Source organism: Cervus elaphus, chromosome 29 (genome assembly GCF_910594005.1).
Source record: "Cervus elaphus chromosome 29, mCerEla1.1, whole genome shotgun sequence".
Classification (NCBI taxonomy): domain Eukaryota; kingdom Metazoa; phylum Chordata; class Mammalia; order Artiodactyla; family Cervidae; genus Cervus; species Cervus elaphus.
In genome coordinates, this window is record NC_057843.1 from 36,788,347 (window position 1) to 36,804,435 (window position 16,089).

At 37.0% G+C, this 16,089-nt stretch overlaps 1 protein-coding gene across 4 annotated transcripts in view; it reads right to left on the reverse strand.

Moving 5' to 3' along the window:
- The window catches only part of KDM4C (lysine demethylase 4C), a 402,052-nt gene that overhangs the window by 300,734 nt on the left and 85,229 nt on the right, over positions 1-16,089 (reverse strand). For all 4 annotated transcript variants that reach the window (XM_043891189.1, XM_043891188.1, XM_043891190.1 and 1 more), the window contains one exon: positions 15,124-15,173. In XM_043891189.1, the coding sequence (XP_043747124.1) occupies positions 15,124-15,173 (50 nt within the window). The remainder of the gene's footprint in view (positions 1-15,123; positions 15,174-16,089) is intronic.

The following is a 16,089-nucleotide window of genomic DNA, read 5'->3' on the forward strand; positions in this document are numbered from 1 at the left end:
AAAAAAAAAACCACTAGGGTATATCTGCTTAAGCACCTACACCTAGATTGTTAAAAAGAAAAATAGCAAAATGTTAAAACCACTAGACCATTCAGGTATGACCTAAACCAAATCCCTTACAATTATACAGTGGAAGTGAGAAACAGATTTAAGGGACTGGATCTGATAGACAGAGTGCCTGGAACTATGGACAGAGGTTTGTGACATTGTACAGGAGACCAGGATCAAGACCATCTCCAAGAAAAAGACATGCAGAAAAGCAAACTGGCTGTCTGAGGAGGCCTGACAAATATTTGTGAAAAGAAGAGAAGCTAAAAGCAAAGGAGAAAAGGAAAGATTATACCCATTTGAATGCAGAGTTCCAAAGATAAGCAAGGAGATATAAGAAAGCCTTCCTCAGTGATCACTGCAAAGAAACAGAGGAAAACAATAGAATGGGAAAGACTAGAGATCTCTTCAAGAAAATTAGAGACACCAAGGGAACATCTGATGCAAAGATGGGCACAATAAAGGACAGAAATGGTACGGACTTAACAGAAGCAGAAGATATTAAGAAAAGGTGGCAAGAATACACAGAAGAACTATACAAAAAAGATCTTCACAACCCAGATAATCATGATGGTATGATCACTCACTTAGAGCCAGACATCCTGGAATGCGAAGTCAAGTGGACCTTAGGAAGCATCACTACAAACAAAGCTAGTGGAGGTGATGGAATTCCAGTTGAGCCATTTCGAATCTTAAAAGATGATGCTGTGAAAGTGCTGCATTCAATATGCCAGCAAATTTGGAAAACTCAGCAGCGGCCACAGGACTGGAAAAGGTCAGTTTTCACTCCAATTCCATAGAAAGGCAATGCCAAAGAATGTTCAAACTACCACACAATTGCACTCATCTCACACGCTAGTAAAGTAATGCTCAAAATTCTCCAAGCCAGGATCAACAATACGTGAACGAAGAACTTCCAGATGTTAAAGCTGGATTTAGAAAAGGCAGAGGAACCAGAGATCAAATTGCCAACATCTGTTGGATCATCAAAAAAGCAAGAGAGTTCCAGAAAAACATCTATTTCTGCTTTATTGACTATGCCAAAGCCCTTGACTGTGTGGATCACAACAAACTGTGGAAAATTCTGAATGAGATGGCAATACCAGACCACCTGACCTGCCTCCTGAGAAATCTGTATGCAGGTCAAGAAGCAACAGTCAGAACTGGACATGGAACAACAGACTGGTTCCAAATTGGAAAAAGAGTACATAGAGGCTGTATATTGTCACCCTGCTTATTTAACTTATATACAGAGTACATCATGAGAAACACTGGGCTGGATGAAGCACAAGCTGGAATCAAGACTGCCGGAAGAAATATCAACAACCTCAGATATGCAGATGAAACCATCCTTATGGCAGAAAGTGAAGAAGAACTAAAGAGCCTCTTGATGAAAGTGAAAGAGGAGAGTGAAAAAGTTGGCTTAAAGGTCAACATTCAGAAAAGTAATATCATGGCAGCTGGTCCCATCACTTTATGGCAAATAGACGGGGAAACAGTGGAAACAGTGGCAGACTTTATTTTCGGGCTCCAAAATCACTGCAGATGGTGACTGCAGCCATGAAATTAAAAGATGCTTACTCCCTGGAAGGAAAGTTATGACCAACCTAGATAGCATATTAAAAAGCAGAGACATTACTTTGCCAACAAAGGTCTGTCTAGTCAAGGCTATGGTTTTTCCAGTAGTCATGTATGGATGTGAGAGTTGGACTATAAAGAAAGCTGAGTGCCAAAGAATTGATGTTTTTGTACTGTGGTGTTGGAGAAGACTCTTGAGAGTCGCTTGGACTGCAAGGATATCCAACCAGTCCATCCTAAAGGAGATAAGTCCTGAGTGTACATTGGAAGGACTGATGTTGAAGGTGAACTCCAATACTTTGGCCACATGATGTGAAGAGCAGACTCATTTGAAAAGACCCTGATGCTGGGAAAGATTGAAGGCAGGAGGAGAAGGGGACGACAGAGGATGAGATGGTTAGATGGCATCACTGACTCAATGGACATGAGTTTAAGTAAACTCTGAGAGTTGGTGATGGACAGGGAGGCCTGGTGTGCTGCAGTCCACGGGGTTGCAAAGCGTTGGACATGATTAAGCAAGTGAAATAAACTGAACTGAAAACATACATCCAACAGAAACATCAGAAATACTATCAGTCTCTACAATACCAGTGGGAATAAAAGGAATAATCATGCCCTATCTGGTCATCTGATACAGCCCTCTGTCTATGGTTAATATTCATAATACATAGATAGAAATAAACAACCTGTAGAAAAAAAATGCAAACTCCAGCGAATGGTGAGAAAGTACAACATAATGTAATGGCACGTCTACATAACAAGCTGTCCTGAATCTACACAGCAGAGAGATCCCCAAACACATAACCTGTGGAAAAGTTTTAACAATACAATTGAGACGGATCTATCAAACTTTTCACATCTGTACCTCTGCTCAGCACTGCACGAATTAAACTTTAAATCAAAATCAATGAAGAAAGAGGAGTCTATTTAATTTCCTTTCGATATGGATTTATAATCAGGATTTGAACAATGTGGTGACTGGTCATAAGTTAATTTAAATTGGAAAACCACTGAAGGAAGGCAATTTGCAATATATTAAGAACTTAATACTGGTTCAGAGTTTATATTTTCAATAGGCTATCAGAATTATATGTTACATCGCCCTGGAAAACACCTGATAAACCACAAGTTATGACACAAAGCACCTATCTCAAAATGAATTTTACCTCAAAATACCTGCAGGAGTACATGGTTCACACTCACCCCTCACTCCACCATTTATGAAAAATATTTTATTCAATATTTAAGCCAACCAACATAACCAGAATACTATTTGATACAAAATGGTAATTTTTTTTTAACACTCAGCACTATTTCAGCCCACGGCTATCTACATAGCAAGTGAAGAAAATAAATTTGGAAACAATCACATGTATGAAATATACCAAAATAGAGCTGATAGAAAAGAGAACATTTAACTAAAAATTCAACTGAAGACTATCAGAGTTTTCTGAAAGTCACTAAATAAACAGAAAACAAGGTATGTGTTAAAAGTTTTGGAAGTAAGTTCTTTAATACATGCCTTTCAGAATCTTTTTATTTTCCATTCTTATGTTTACTTTCTTGATCTGCTTTTTCCCCCAAGTTTTAAATAATATATTTGGAAGAATTCTTCTCTAAAAGTTACCATATTTGAATGTTACTACTGCAGCATTCCATAAGATTTTTTAGTTTGCCAGTCACAGAATGGGAGAGGTCCAGTCTTTCACAGTCTTGAAGACCAAGAAGTTCCAATAAAGAAACAGTGCTACACTCACCCCTCGAGTACCTAGTAGTGGAAATAGCAGCTAGCATCTCACCAGCACACCTCACATACCCCATGACCATTAGGTAATACGACAGGTGCAGAACAACACACAGAATAAAACTGGCACATCGTTCTGCAGCATTTACTTTTGTCACGTTAAATCATTTAGTTTATGCTTGCATAAAAACAAATATAATAAAAAAAAAAAAAAACAAATATAATGACAGAACAAGATGCAAAATCTGCATGCGTGTTGTGGAGTGCTAATATTTCATTCTCCTCTCTTGTAGGGATATTTTGGTGGAAGCAGTTGAGAGGCGACATACTGTAAGGTACAAACTATGCTATGGGATTTTGGTAAATCTTAATCTCATTTTAAAGGCACTTAACACAAGATTACCTGAGGACCAACTTTCCTCTCTCCTTCATTGCTCACAACAAACACATACTTTAACACTGCTATTAATAGGAAAGCTAAGTGATCAAAAACCTAATTGTTTGAATTATTTTTTTTTTTTTTGTTTGAATTATTTGAAGTCACCCTTATCTTGTCCACATAGTTAACAGAACAAAAGAGACTAATAAAGAAACCCTATAGAGACATTGATTTCTAACACAAGTCCAACAACTCATATAGCCTTGACTATTTCCACAATCTCTCAGCTCCTCAATTTCACCATCCACATAATCAGGATGCTATTATTATCTTCCTCAGTGGGTTCTTTTCTTTCCCCAATATCAAGATATAATCGACAAATAACACTGCGTAAGTTTAAAATACACAGGGTAATGGTTGGCTATATGTACATATTGTGAAATGATTACCACAATAAGTTTAGTGCACATTCATCACCTAGAAATAGTTACTTTTTGTGTGATGAGAAGTTTTAAGATCTACTCTCTTAGAAACTTTCAATACAGTATTGTTAACTGTAGTTGCCATACAATACAGTACATCCCCAGAACCTGCTCATAACTGAAGTCTATACTTTGGGACAATCTTCACCCATTTCCACCATCCCCTGCGTCTGGCAGTCACCAAACTGTTATTTCTACCTGTAGGTTTGGTTTCTGTAATTCTCACATACAAATAAGATCATACAGCATTTGTTTGTTTCTGACTTTTTTAACTTAGCATAATGGACCCAAGATTCTTCCATGTTGAAGGAAATGACAGGATTTCCTTCTTTCTTATGCCTGAATAATAGTCTATTGTATACATATAACACTTTGCTTTATTCATTCACCTGTCAATGGACACAGGTGGTTTCCATATCTTGGCTACTGTAAATAATGCTGCAATGAACATTTGAGGTAATAGATATATCTTTAAGACAGTGATTTCATTTCCCTCAAATACATATCTAGAAGTAGAACTGCTGGATCATATGTTAGTTCTATTTTCAATTTTTTGAGGAACATTCATACTGTTTTCCATAGTGGCTATCCTAGCTGGGTGGATCCTTATGGGAAGCCAGTGATATAATGCACAAAAATCTTAACCATTATAAGAAAATGGAAACAACCCAATGTCCATCAACTGATAAATGGAAGTGCAAAATGTAGTATATCTTTACAATGAAATATTACTTAGCTATAAAAAAGAATGAGGTACTGCTATAAGATATAACATAGAAAACATACTACATAAAAGATGTCAGGCACAAAAGTCACATATTAAATGATTTCATGCATATGAGACATTCAGAATATGTAAATACCTAGACAGAAAGCAGACTATTAATTTCCAGGGGCTAGGAAGGGGTGAGGGGAAATACAGTATGACTGAATAAAAAATATAAGGTTTCCTTATAGGGTGATGAAAATCTATTGGAATTAGATAGAGGTGATGGTTACATAACACAAATATATTAAATGTAACTGCATTGTACACTTCAAAATGGTCAATGGTTTATTTTATGTTTTGTGAATGTTGTTTCTGCTGTTTAGTCGCTAAGTCGTGTCTGACTCTTGGTGACCCAATGGAATGTAACCTGCCAGGCTCCTCGGTCCATGGGATTTCCCAGGTGCTATACACATCCAAGGACATCCTATACAACATAAAAGTGATCAGATGCGAGAAGCACTATTGTAAGAGAGAAAAGTCTACACATTGTGCAATTCCACATTAATGACATTCTAGAGATAGAAATCTGGTTAGTGGTTGCTGGTAGGGAGAATTAATTATGAAAGGGCACAAGAGAATTTCTGGGGCCTACTGGAAATGTTCTATATCTTGAGAGTAATAGTAATTACACCACTGTATATATTTGTCAAAACTCACTAAACTGTATGTTTTAACAAGTGGCTTTTACTGTAAGTGCATTTTACCTCTATCTGACCTAAAACATCATTAGATGTTTTTAAATTGTTTTAGAAATAGAGCAGATGTACTCTAAATCCCAATCTCACATGACAAACACATGCTGCTACTATTAAATCAACAAAGTTTTAGCCACGGTAAAAATTTAAAAATCAAAGCTTAAAAAAATCAAATTTCCTATAATATACAAACATTAGTATGGAGAAATTGACGTTAGTTATTAATCACTTAGGAAAGAAAGGAATAAGAGAGGGAAGGAGAGGGGAAAGATGAGAAACCAGACCTATAGAGGGTATGTTCACACAAGCAATAGATTTGATTAAGACAACTTAATTGAAATTTACCCAAGTATGCTTTGACAGAGTTTTATATAAGCATACCTCAGAGATGTTGCAGGCTCTCTTCTAGATGACTGCAATAAAGCAAGTATTACGGTAAAGAAAGTCACAAGAATTTTTGGTTTCCTAGTGCATATATAATTATGTTTATACTATACTATAACCTCTTAAGTGTGCAATAGAATTATGTCCCCAAAAAGTACATATCTTAATTTTAAAATACTCTATTGCTAGAAATGGTAACCATCATCTAACCCTTCCATGAGTTGTAATTGTTTGCAATTCACAGATTATAAAACAAACATAATAGTGAAAAAGTTTGAGATGTGAGCATTACCAAAATGTGACAGATAAGAAGTGAGCAAATGCTACTGGGAAAATGGTACCAACAGACCTGCTCAACACAGAGCTGCCACAAACAATCAATTTGCAAGAAAAGAAAAATGCATTTTCTGCAACTCACAATAAAGTGAAGCACAACAAAATTAAATAGGCCTGTAACGGCTTTTGCAATATTCATATGACTGATATGATGCTTTAAAAAAGTACAGTAGCCATATAAATGGATAGTAAAGAATAGGACAAAGGAAAAGGATATGTAAGTATGTTTCTGTAGGAAATGCTTCTATACAGGTGTATTTGATTCCTTGGAAGAAAAGCAATGAGAAACCTAGACAGCATATTAAAAAACAGAGACATTACTTTGCCTACAAAGGTCCATCTAGTCAAAGCTATGGTTTTTCCAGTAGTCATGTACGGATGTGACAGCTGGACAATAAAAAAGGCTGAGCTACGAAGAATTGATGCTTTTGAACCATGGTGTTGGAGAAGACTCTTGAGAGTTCCTTGAACTGCAAGGAGATATAACCAGTCCATCCTGAAGGAAATCAGTCCTAGGTTTTCATTGGAAGGACTGATGTTGAAGCTGAAACTCCAATACTTTGGCCACCTGATGCGAAGAGCCAACTCATTGGAAAAGACCCTGATGCTGGTAAACATTGAAGGCAGGAGGAGAAGGGGACAACAGAGGATGAGGTAGTTGGATGGCATCACCGACTCAATGGACATGAGTTTGAGCAGACTCGGGAGATGGTGAAGGACAGGGAAGCCTGGCGTGCTACAGTTCATGGGGTTGCAAAGAGTCTGGCACGACAGTGAATGAACAATGAACAGCAATTTGATTAACATGTGAAATTTCTTAACATGCTTATTAGTGAAAAGAACCAATGAAGCAATGAATATTATGTGGGGTGACGATCATTTTTACCCACATTCTTAGTTAAGAGGTCAACTTTAGAGGTTTAGGCTATAGTTGACCTCTCTGTTCTTCCTACCCCTTTTTGAGCAATTAATGATGGAGTAGAAAGTTATCACATTGCAGGTTTCACTCTGCTCCACATGTCCAATAATCCATCAACATCTCTACTATAGAGACAAAGCCCCATGGAGACAAAGCTCCAGGAGAGCCAGGAGAAATTCATACTGACTGTGTATAGAGAAGGATGGTGGTTCTCCTGAATAAATGCCTTATTTTTATCTCCTGAACATAGTGCAGCGAGTAACAGGAAAGTCCTTCTATTTCAAACTGGCTGGCAGAACACTTAAGAGTTAAAACTTCCACCTAATTTAACAGGTATATAGACCATTACACATAGTTTTTTACTGCATTCTTGGGACCACTTTGTTTCAGCTCCAGCGTTTTCCCACCTTGACATGACACATGGATCACACATGCACAGGTCACCAGGACTCCTCAGGCCAAGGACTTTGGCACAAGTAGGTCAGTCAAGCTAACCAGGTTTTCTGGCTCAACTTCCAGCCCACAGAATCAAAGAATTCTTAATTCCCCTCCACAGTAATTTTTCCCTGCTAGCTGGCACTCCCTTCCTGAATCCTTCCTCCCATTCCCTACCTGTCATTTCACAGAACTGTCTTTCACCCCACATTCTAATTATTCTAGCATGTGCATGTTATGCATTATTGTTCAGTGTTTAAAATCCCACTAGGAACATGGCTGGGTATACAGTATTTAAAATTCAACACAGACTGTGATTGTTATTCAGCCACTAAGTCATATCCAACTCTGCAACCCATGGACTACAGCATGCCAGGCTCTCAGTCCTCCACTATCTCCCAGAGATTGCTCAAATTCATGTCCAACAAATTGTGATATCTGACATCAAAAAGGTCCCCTGGGGAAGAGCATGGCAACCCATTCCAGTATTCCTGACTGGAGAATCCCCTTTGACAGAGGAGCCTGGTGGCTATGGTCCATGAGACTACAAAGAGATCGGACATGACTGAGTGGCTAACACACACATACACACATGAGGAAATTAAATTCAGGGACTGCTTCACCATTTCTAATATAACAAGTGATAGTACAATGAAAATAAACATACCATGACACATCACACATTGATCTCCATGCCTAAAGCATGAGTTAGGAATGAAGGCAGAGGATATATCACTGGACTTCTTCATTTTTTATGTCTTATGGAGTCACTTAAAATTGATTGTTCACAATCAGGGGTATTTAATTTATTAGACTTTCAAAACCAAGCATTTTAATGTAATATTTTCAGGCCATCATGTAAATAAATGTTTACAGGAATTGCGTATTTATCATTTTGAGAGCTGATAAAAGTTCATTTTCCTAATTTCAAGTCAGAGGCATGAAAAAGGGTCAATTTGGAACATTTATAGAATTTAAATGACTTGTTATTTATTGCTACTCTCCTAGTCTTTAGACAGCAGTGGTTCATAATCCCTTTTGGACCAAACCATCTTGATGGATCTGATGTGGGTTAACTTCCCAGAAATCCACATATATGCCCAATTTTGAATATAATTTTGGAGAGTCCACAAGCTGCCTGCATCCAACCCACAGACCGTTTGTCCATCTCCTTGAACAGAATGTACTTAGTTGCTCAATTGTGTCCAGCTCTTTGCGACCCCATGGACTGTAGTTCGCCAGGCTTCCCTGTCCATGTAGATTCTTCAGGCAAGCATACTGGAGTGAGTTGCCATGCCCTCCTGCTGGAACAGGGATCCCTGCTAATCAGGCTAAGACTCTGTTTCACAGGCTTAAACTCAAGATGACTAGTCATTTAAACATGCACACACACCAAAATTGACTGCTTAAACAAACTTGAACTAAATGAATCCCTCATAACAATGATTCATCCATTCCTTTTTATTGAGTGTCACTTTAACAGGTAAAAACAAAAACACTTGCTACAAGTAACTATAAGACTCCAAAAGAACCAGTATGCTGAACTCTACCACACTGTCACTTAAAACAAAATTCCTGCTAATCATTCACACTTAAAAACTCTGCTGCACAAAATCCTAACTCACATATTCTTTTTCCAGTAACCAAAATTTTGACCGAAGTGAGTCCTCTTTAATTTTTTAAAAACTATTAACACTTTATTCACAATGAGAGACCAATGAAAAAGTCACACACACACACAAATCAGCTGCTCCCAATTTACTTTAATCCATATTTTGCTTAACTTAATAGAACCACTAAGATATTGTCTTATTTCTTAAAATAAATGAGATTTAGACATTCTGAAAACTGAAAATCTTCAAAACTGTCATTCATGATATGAGTATATCTCTAGTCTCCTTTTTACTTCCCATTCAATTGTATCAGGTCAAAAACTGGAAAGAATGCAATGACATTATAGGCAAACAAGTATAAAAATTGCAACAATTCACTTGAGATTTTTTATTACATTTATATCTACATGATAATAGAAAAAAACTGTATAAATGAGAAAGCAACTGAAGGGCAAAATCAAACTCCTGGCTTTATTAGATGCAGATCCAACATCTTTCAGATAACATATTTGCAGGTGCCACCGTCAATCAAGATTTCAATAGAAACCAAAGACAAAAGCATTCATGCATAAAAGGCAACTGTGATAATTATGATGTGCAGACAAGATAATGGAAAATATCCGAGGCTGCTTTTCATATTATGTATCAAGTGCTGCCTTGACCTAGACATCCTATATGGCTCCCTCACATTTACTGCATTATTTTATCATTTTAATTATTTAGCAGAATTCAATTAATTTGGCTGGCATCTGCTCAGGAAATAGAAATCCTCCATGTCTTATAGGGTCTTTCCCCTGAATATTTCTCAAAATAATGCTGCAAAAAATTTTCAATAAACACGCAATTGAGTTTAAAGTTCCTTTTCAACCTTCAAGTTTGTTAATCTCTTACTGATTAAGCTAATGGCATCCATATTTCTGGAATGTCATTTTCAGGCAGTTTATATTAAAGTGTATACAGACAGTTTATAGCAAAAATTTAACATGTGATTCCATACCGCAAAGTTTACATTGCTCCATTTTAAAAGTTCTGGGGCAGTGAGGTTAACAGAAAATGGTAGAATAATTATCACAGAGAACAGAAGAGTCCACAGCATATAGATTTAGCACAAAGTTCACTGCCTGTGTATTTAAGGATTATGGTAATCATTTTCTAAGCTGTGCTACAATCTATTATCCAGAACCAGGATCCATCCACTTAATATTCATGAAAATAGTCCCTAACGAAGTTCAAGATTACAATTACATTGCCATTATTACTGTAATGTATTACATTATAAAAACACTAAGGCTTTATAGTTATTAGCCTGCCAAAATTATAATAATGCTTTTAACAAACATGATACCCTAACTATTCTTTCTAATACTCTTCCATAATTTGGAGGAAAGCAACTTTTAGATGTCATTAACAATATCTGTTCAGAGCTGTCAAGTCAGTGTCCCCATTTTATTATTAAATGAAAGCATACATAATGCAGGGATAAAGTTCCTTTTCTACTAGAAGGCAAACCTAACATACCAATGAATCTTAGATTGGCACCTGATTGAAAGAACAGTGCTCCCTGAGGATTAAATTGAGAATAAAGGCAGAATGTCTTATCTTTAGTTGTCACTCAACGGAACTCCACTTTCCTCTGGATAAGTCACTAGTAGTCTACATCATCCTTAGTTAGGGTGGCTAGTAAAACAGAAGAAGGGGGTGGCAGGGGGTGAATATGATTCTCCCCCTTGTGAGAGAAATGAGAGCAAGGTTGCCTGGCATATCTTTAAGGCAAGGAATAAAAGTAAACGGCACTCTCAGTAGATACAAGTGGGCACAGAGTGAAAGTAACTGATAGAAATTCCAAAAGACTGGCTCAATCTGGCCCTTAAGAATCTGGACAAGCTCAGTTCAGTCGCTCAGTCATTTCCGACTCTTTGCGACCCCATGGACTGCAGAATGCCAGGCTTCCCTGTCCATCACCAACACCTTATTTAAACTCATGTTCATCTAGTCGGTGATGCCATCCAACCATCTCATCCTCTGTCATTCCGTTCTCCTACCTGCCTTCAATCTTTCCCAGCATCAAGGTCTTTTCAAATGAATCAGCTCTTCACATCATGTGGACAAAGTATTGGAGTTGCAGCTTCAACATCAGTCCTTCCAATGAATATTTAGGACTGATTTCCTTTAGGATGGAATGGTTAGATCTCTTTGCAGTCCAAGGGACTCTCAAGAGTTTTCTCCAACTCCACAGTTCAAAAGCACCAATCCTTCTGCATTCAGCTTTCTTTACAGTCCAACTCTCACATCCATATATGACTACTGGAAAAACTATAGCTTTGACTAGACAGACCTTTGTTGGCAAAGTAATCCCTCTGCTTTTTAATATACTGTCTAGGTTGGTCATAGCTTTGCTTCCAAGGAGCAAGCATCTTTTAATTTCATGGCTGAAGTCACCATCTGCAGTGATTTTGGAGTCCAAAAAAATAAAGTCTGTCACTGTTTCCATTGTTTCCCCATCTATTGCCATGAAGTGATGGGGACCAGATGCCATGATCTTAGTTTTTTGAACGCTGAGTTTTAAGTCCAGCTTTTTCACTCTCCTTTCTCACTTTCATCTAGAGGCTCTGTAGTTCTCCTTCTCTTTCTGCCATAAGGGTGGTTTCATCTGCATGTCTGAGGTTATTGATATTTCTCCCAGCAATCTTGATTCTAGCTTGTGCTTCATCCAGCCCAGCATTTCTCATGATATACTCTGCATATAAGTTAAAGAGGCAAGGTGACAATATACAACCTTGAAGTACTCTTTCCCGATCTGGAACCAGTCTGTTGTTCCATGTCCAACATGTTCCATGTTCCATGTAACTGTTGCTTCTTGACCTGCATACAGATTTCTCAGGAGGCAGGTCAGGTGGTCTGGTATTCCCATTCCTTTCAGAATTTTCCATAGTTTATTGTGATCCACACAGTCAAGGGCTTTGGTATAGTCAATAAAGCAGAAGTAGATGTTTTTCTGGAACTCTTGCTTTTTCGATGATTCAGTGGGTATTGGTAATTTGATCTCTGGTTCTCTGCCTTTTCTAAATCCAGTTTGAACATCTGGAACTTCACGGTTCACGTACTATTGAAGCCTAGTTTGGAGAATTTTGAGCACTACTTTGCTAGTGTGTGAGATGAATTCAATTCTGTGGTAGTTTGAACATTCTTTGGCATTGCCTTTCTTTGGGATTGGAATGAAGAGTGACCTTTTCCAGTCCTGTGGCCACTGCTGAGTTTTCAAAATTTCCTGGCATGTTGAGTGCAACATTTTAACAGCATCATCTTTTAGGATCTGAAATAGCTCAAGTGGAATTCCATCACCTCCACTAGCTTTGTTCATAGTGATGCTTCCTAAGGCACAAATGACTTCGCATTCCAGGATATCTGGTTCTAGGTGAGTGATCACACCATCATGGTGATCTGGGTCATGAAGATCTTTTTTGTATTGTTTTTCTGTGTATTCTTGCCACCTCTTCTTAATATTGTTTGCTTCTGTTAGGTCCATACCATTTCTGTCCTTTATTGAGCCCATCTTTGCATGAAATGTTCCCTTGGTATCTCTAATTTTCTTGAAGAGATCTCTAGACTTTCCCATTCTATTGTTTTCCTCTGTTTCTTTCCACTGATCACTAAGGAAGGCTTTCTTATCTCTCCTTGCTATTCTTTGGAATTCTGCATTCAAATGGGTGTATCTTTCCTTTTCTCCTTTACTTTTCGCTTCTCTTCTTTTCTCAGCTATTTGTAAAGGTCTCCTCAGACAACCATTTTGCCTCTTTGCATTTCTTTTCCTTAGGGATGGTCTCCCTCACTGCCTCCTGTACAATGTCATGAAACTCCATCCATAGTTCTTCAGGCACTCTATCAGATTTAATCCCTTGAATCTATTTCTCACTTCCACTGTATAATCATAAGGGATTTCATTTAGTTCATACCTGAATGGTCTAGTGGTTATCCCTACTTTCTTCAATTTAAGTCTGAATTTGACAATAAGGAGTTCATGATCTAAGCCACAGTCAGTTCCCAGTCTTGTTTTTGCTGACTGTATAGAGCTTCTCCATCTTTGGCCGCAAAAAATATAATCAATCTGATTCTGGTATTGACCATCTGGTGATGTCCATGTGTAGAGTCTTCTCTTGTGTTGTTGGAAAAGGGTGTTTGCTATGACCAGTGTGTTCTCTTGGCAAAATCTGTTCGCCTTTGCCCCACTTTGTTTTGTACTCCAAGGCCAAATTTGCCTGTTACTCCAGGTATCTCTTGATTTCCTACTTTTGCATTCCAGTCCCCTATAATGAAAAGGACATCTCTTTTGGGTGTTAGTTCTAGAAGGTCTTATAGGTCTTCATAGAACCGTTTAACTTCAGCTTCTTCAGCATTACTAGTCCAGACATAGACTTGGATTACTGTGATATTAAATGGTTTGCCTTGGAAATGAACACAGATCATTCTGTGTTTTTGAGATTGCATGCAAGTACTGCATTTCAGAGTCTTTTCTTGACTATGATGGCCACTCCACTTCTTCTAAGGGATTCTTGCCCACAGTAGTAGATATAGTGGTAGATGGACAGGTAATGAGAACCTACTATATAGCACAGGGAACTCTACTCAATCTCTGTGGTGACCTAAATGGGAAGGCAATCCAAAAGAGAGGGGCTATATGTATACCTATAGCTGATTCACTTTGCAATACAGCAGGAACTAACACAAATTGTAAAGCAACTATATTCCAGTAAATTAAATTAATTTTAATTTTAATTAATTTTTAAAAATTAATTAAAACAGCAGCTAAAACTGTTTTAAAAAGTGAGAGAAGAAGAAGATGGACAAGGTCAAGGGAGGCACAACTGGATGAGGGTAGTCAAAAGGTACAAACTTCTAATTATAAGTACTAAAAATGTAATAAATAACATGATAAATATAATTAACACTGCTGTGTGTTATATGTGAAAGCAGAATTTTCATCATTAGGGGAGATGTTTTTCTATTTATTTTTGTATGTGTATGAGATAATGGATGCTCACGAAACCTACTGTGACAATCATTTCATGATGCAAGTCAAATCATTATGCTGAACAGCTTAAACTTATAATATGTTGTATGTCAAGTGCATCTCAATAAAACTAGAAGAACAAACGAAAACAACGATGGACAAAGTCTTAAAAAAAAAACAAATTTCAAGTTCCAGTAAAGTATGCTTAATTTTACTAGTCTAAGCATGCATACAATATTATGCCTGTCCAGTCACCTGGAAACATTCACCTTCACACTACAAGCACTCTCAGGCCCAGGGGAGGGGGATTTAACACAAACATTTGGTGAAATGATATGACAACATGAAAAGTACCCATAAAACATCCTAGAGCCCAAGATCCAGTATCAGTACTTCTCGGAATTTATCTCAATGGTACAACTAAAGGAAATAAAAATTTTATTGACACAGTGATGTTACGTACATTATATAAAGGAGAAAAAAACTGGAAATAACTAAAATAGGTTAAGTGCAATCAGTTGACAAAAAACAAAGCAGCAAACTAAAATAATCATGATGATTATGCAATATGGAAAAATTCTGCACACAATGTGAAAAAAATTAAAATTACTCAATGAGAAAAATACTTAGAAGCCAATAACTTGAAAAGAAAATTAACATAGTGACATTCTACACTGTAAAAATACCTCAGAAACAAAGAACCTGTCATCTAGATAACAAATAGCAAGTTTACCTTGAGCTAGTCTTTCCAGTCGTTTTCCATGTTCCGGGGGTATTGCATACCTAAAATTTTAAACACAAATAACAACTTTAGGTTTGTAATTGTTCAGCTCGTATCCAAAGGCTGTCTATTTCTAAATAATTTCATGCAAAAAAAAAGTCAACCCCAAACTCCACATAGATTAACTAAGCAGATATTAGAGAATCAAACATAGAGTTGTAACTCTTGAACACTAATCAGAGGGAAAATAAACTTAAATTATCTATTTCAATGCCCCAGATCACCATTCCAACCACATTTTACACATTAGAGAACAAAGGCCCCAAGCCAACAAACTGCTTGGACAAGGCGGCACCTGGCCACAACATGGAGATTAGAACCTCCCTTGTAACACTCACAACACCATAGTAATCCAGGGCTATTTTGGGTTTTATGTTTTTTGTTTCAAAGTTGATTAGTTGGGCCTTTGTTTTTAAGCAGAGTTCTTTTTTAAAAACCTTTTTTAAAAAATTTTTTAAAAGAAAACTTAAATATTTACTGACAAGCAGGATAGAAAATAAAATTATTACAGCAATGTTTGTATCTCCACCAAACCTTTCTAAGAATATTGTACTTTTCAAATAGTTTTTAAATAAAAGTTTACCAGCCACAAAAAGGTTGCTTTTATTTATTTCACAATTATGTGACTTTTAAAATCTTGATATATAGAAAAAGAATCGTTGGGAATTCCCTGGCAGTCCAGCAGTTAGGACTCGGTGCTCTCACTGCCAGAGTCCAAGTAGGATCCCTGTTTGAAAAAAGGAATTGTACATCCTTGGAGAACAGAAATTCTTCAAGTAGCACTCATTTCTAGTTTGGTGTTTTAAAAAGTTAAATACTTGAATTTGTTTACTGTGAACTTACTAACAAATTTTAAATTAATAATCTTAAGTTAAATGATCATTTCATGTTTTAAATAAAAATATGTTATTCTTCAGA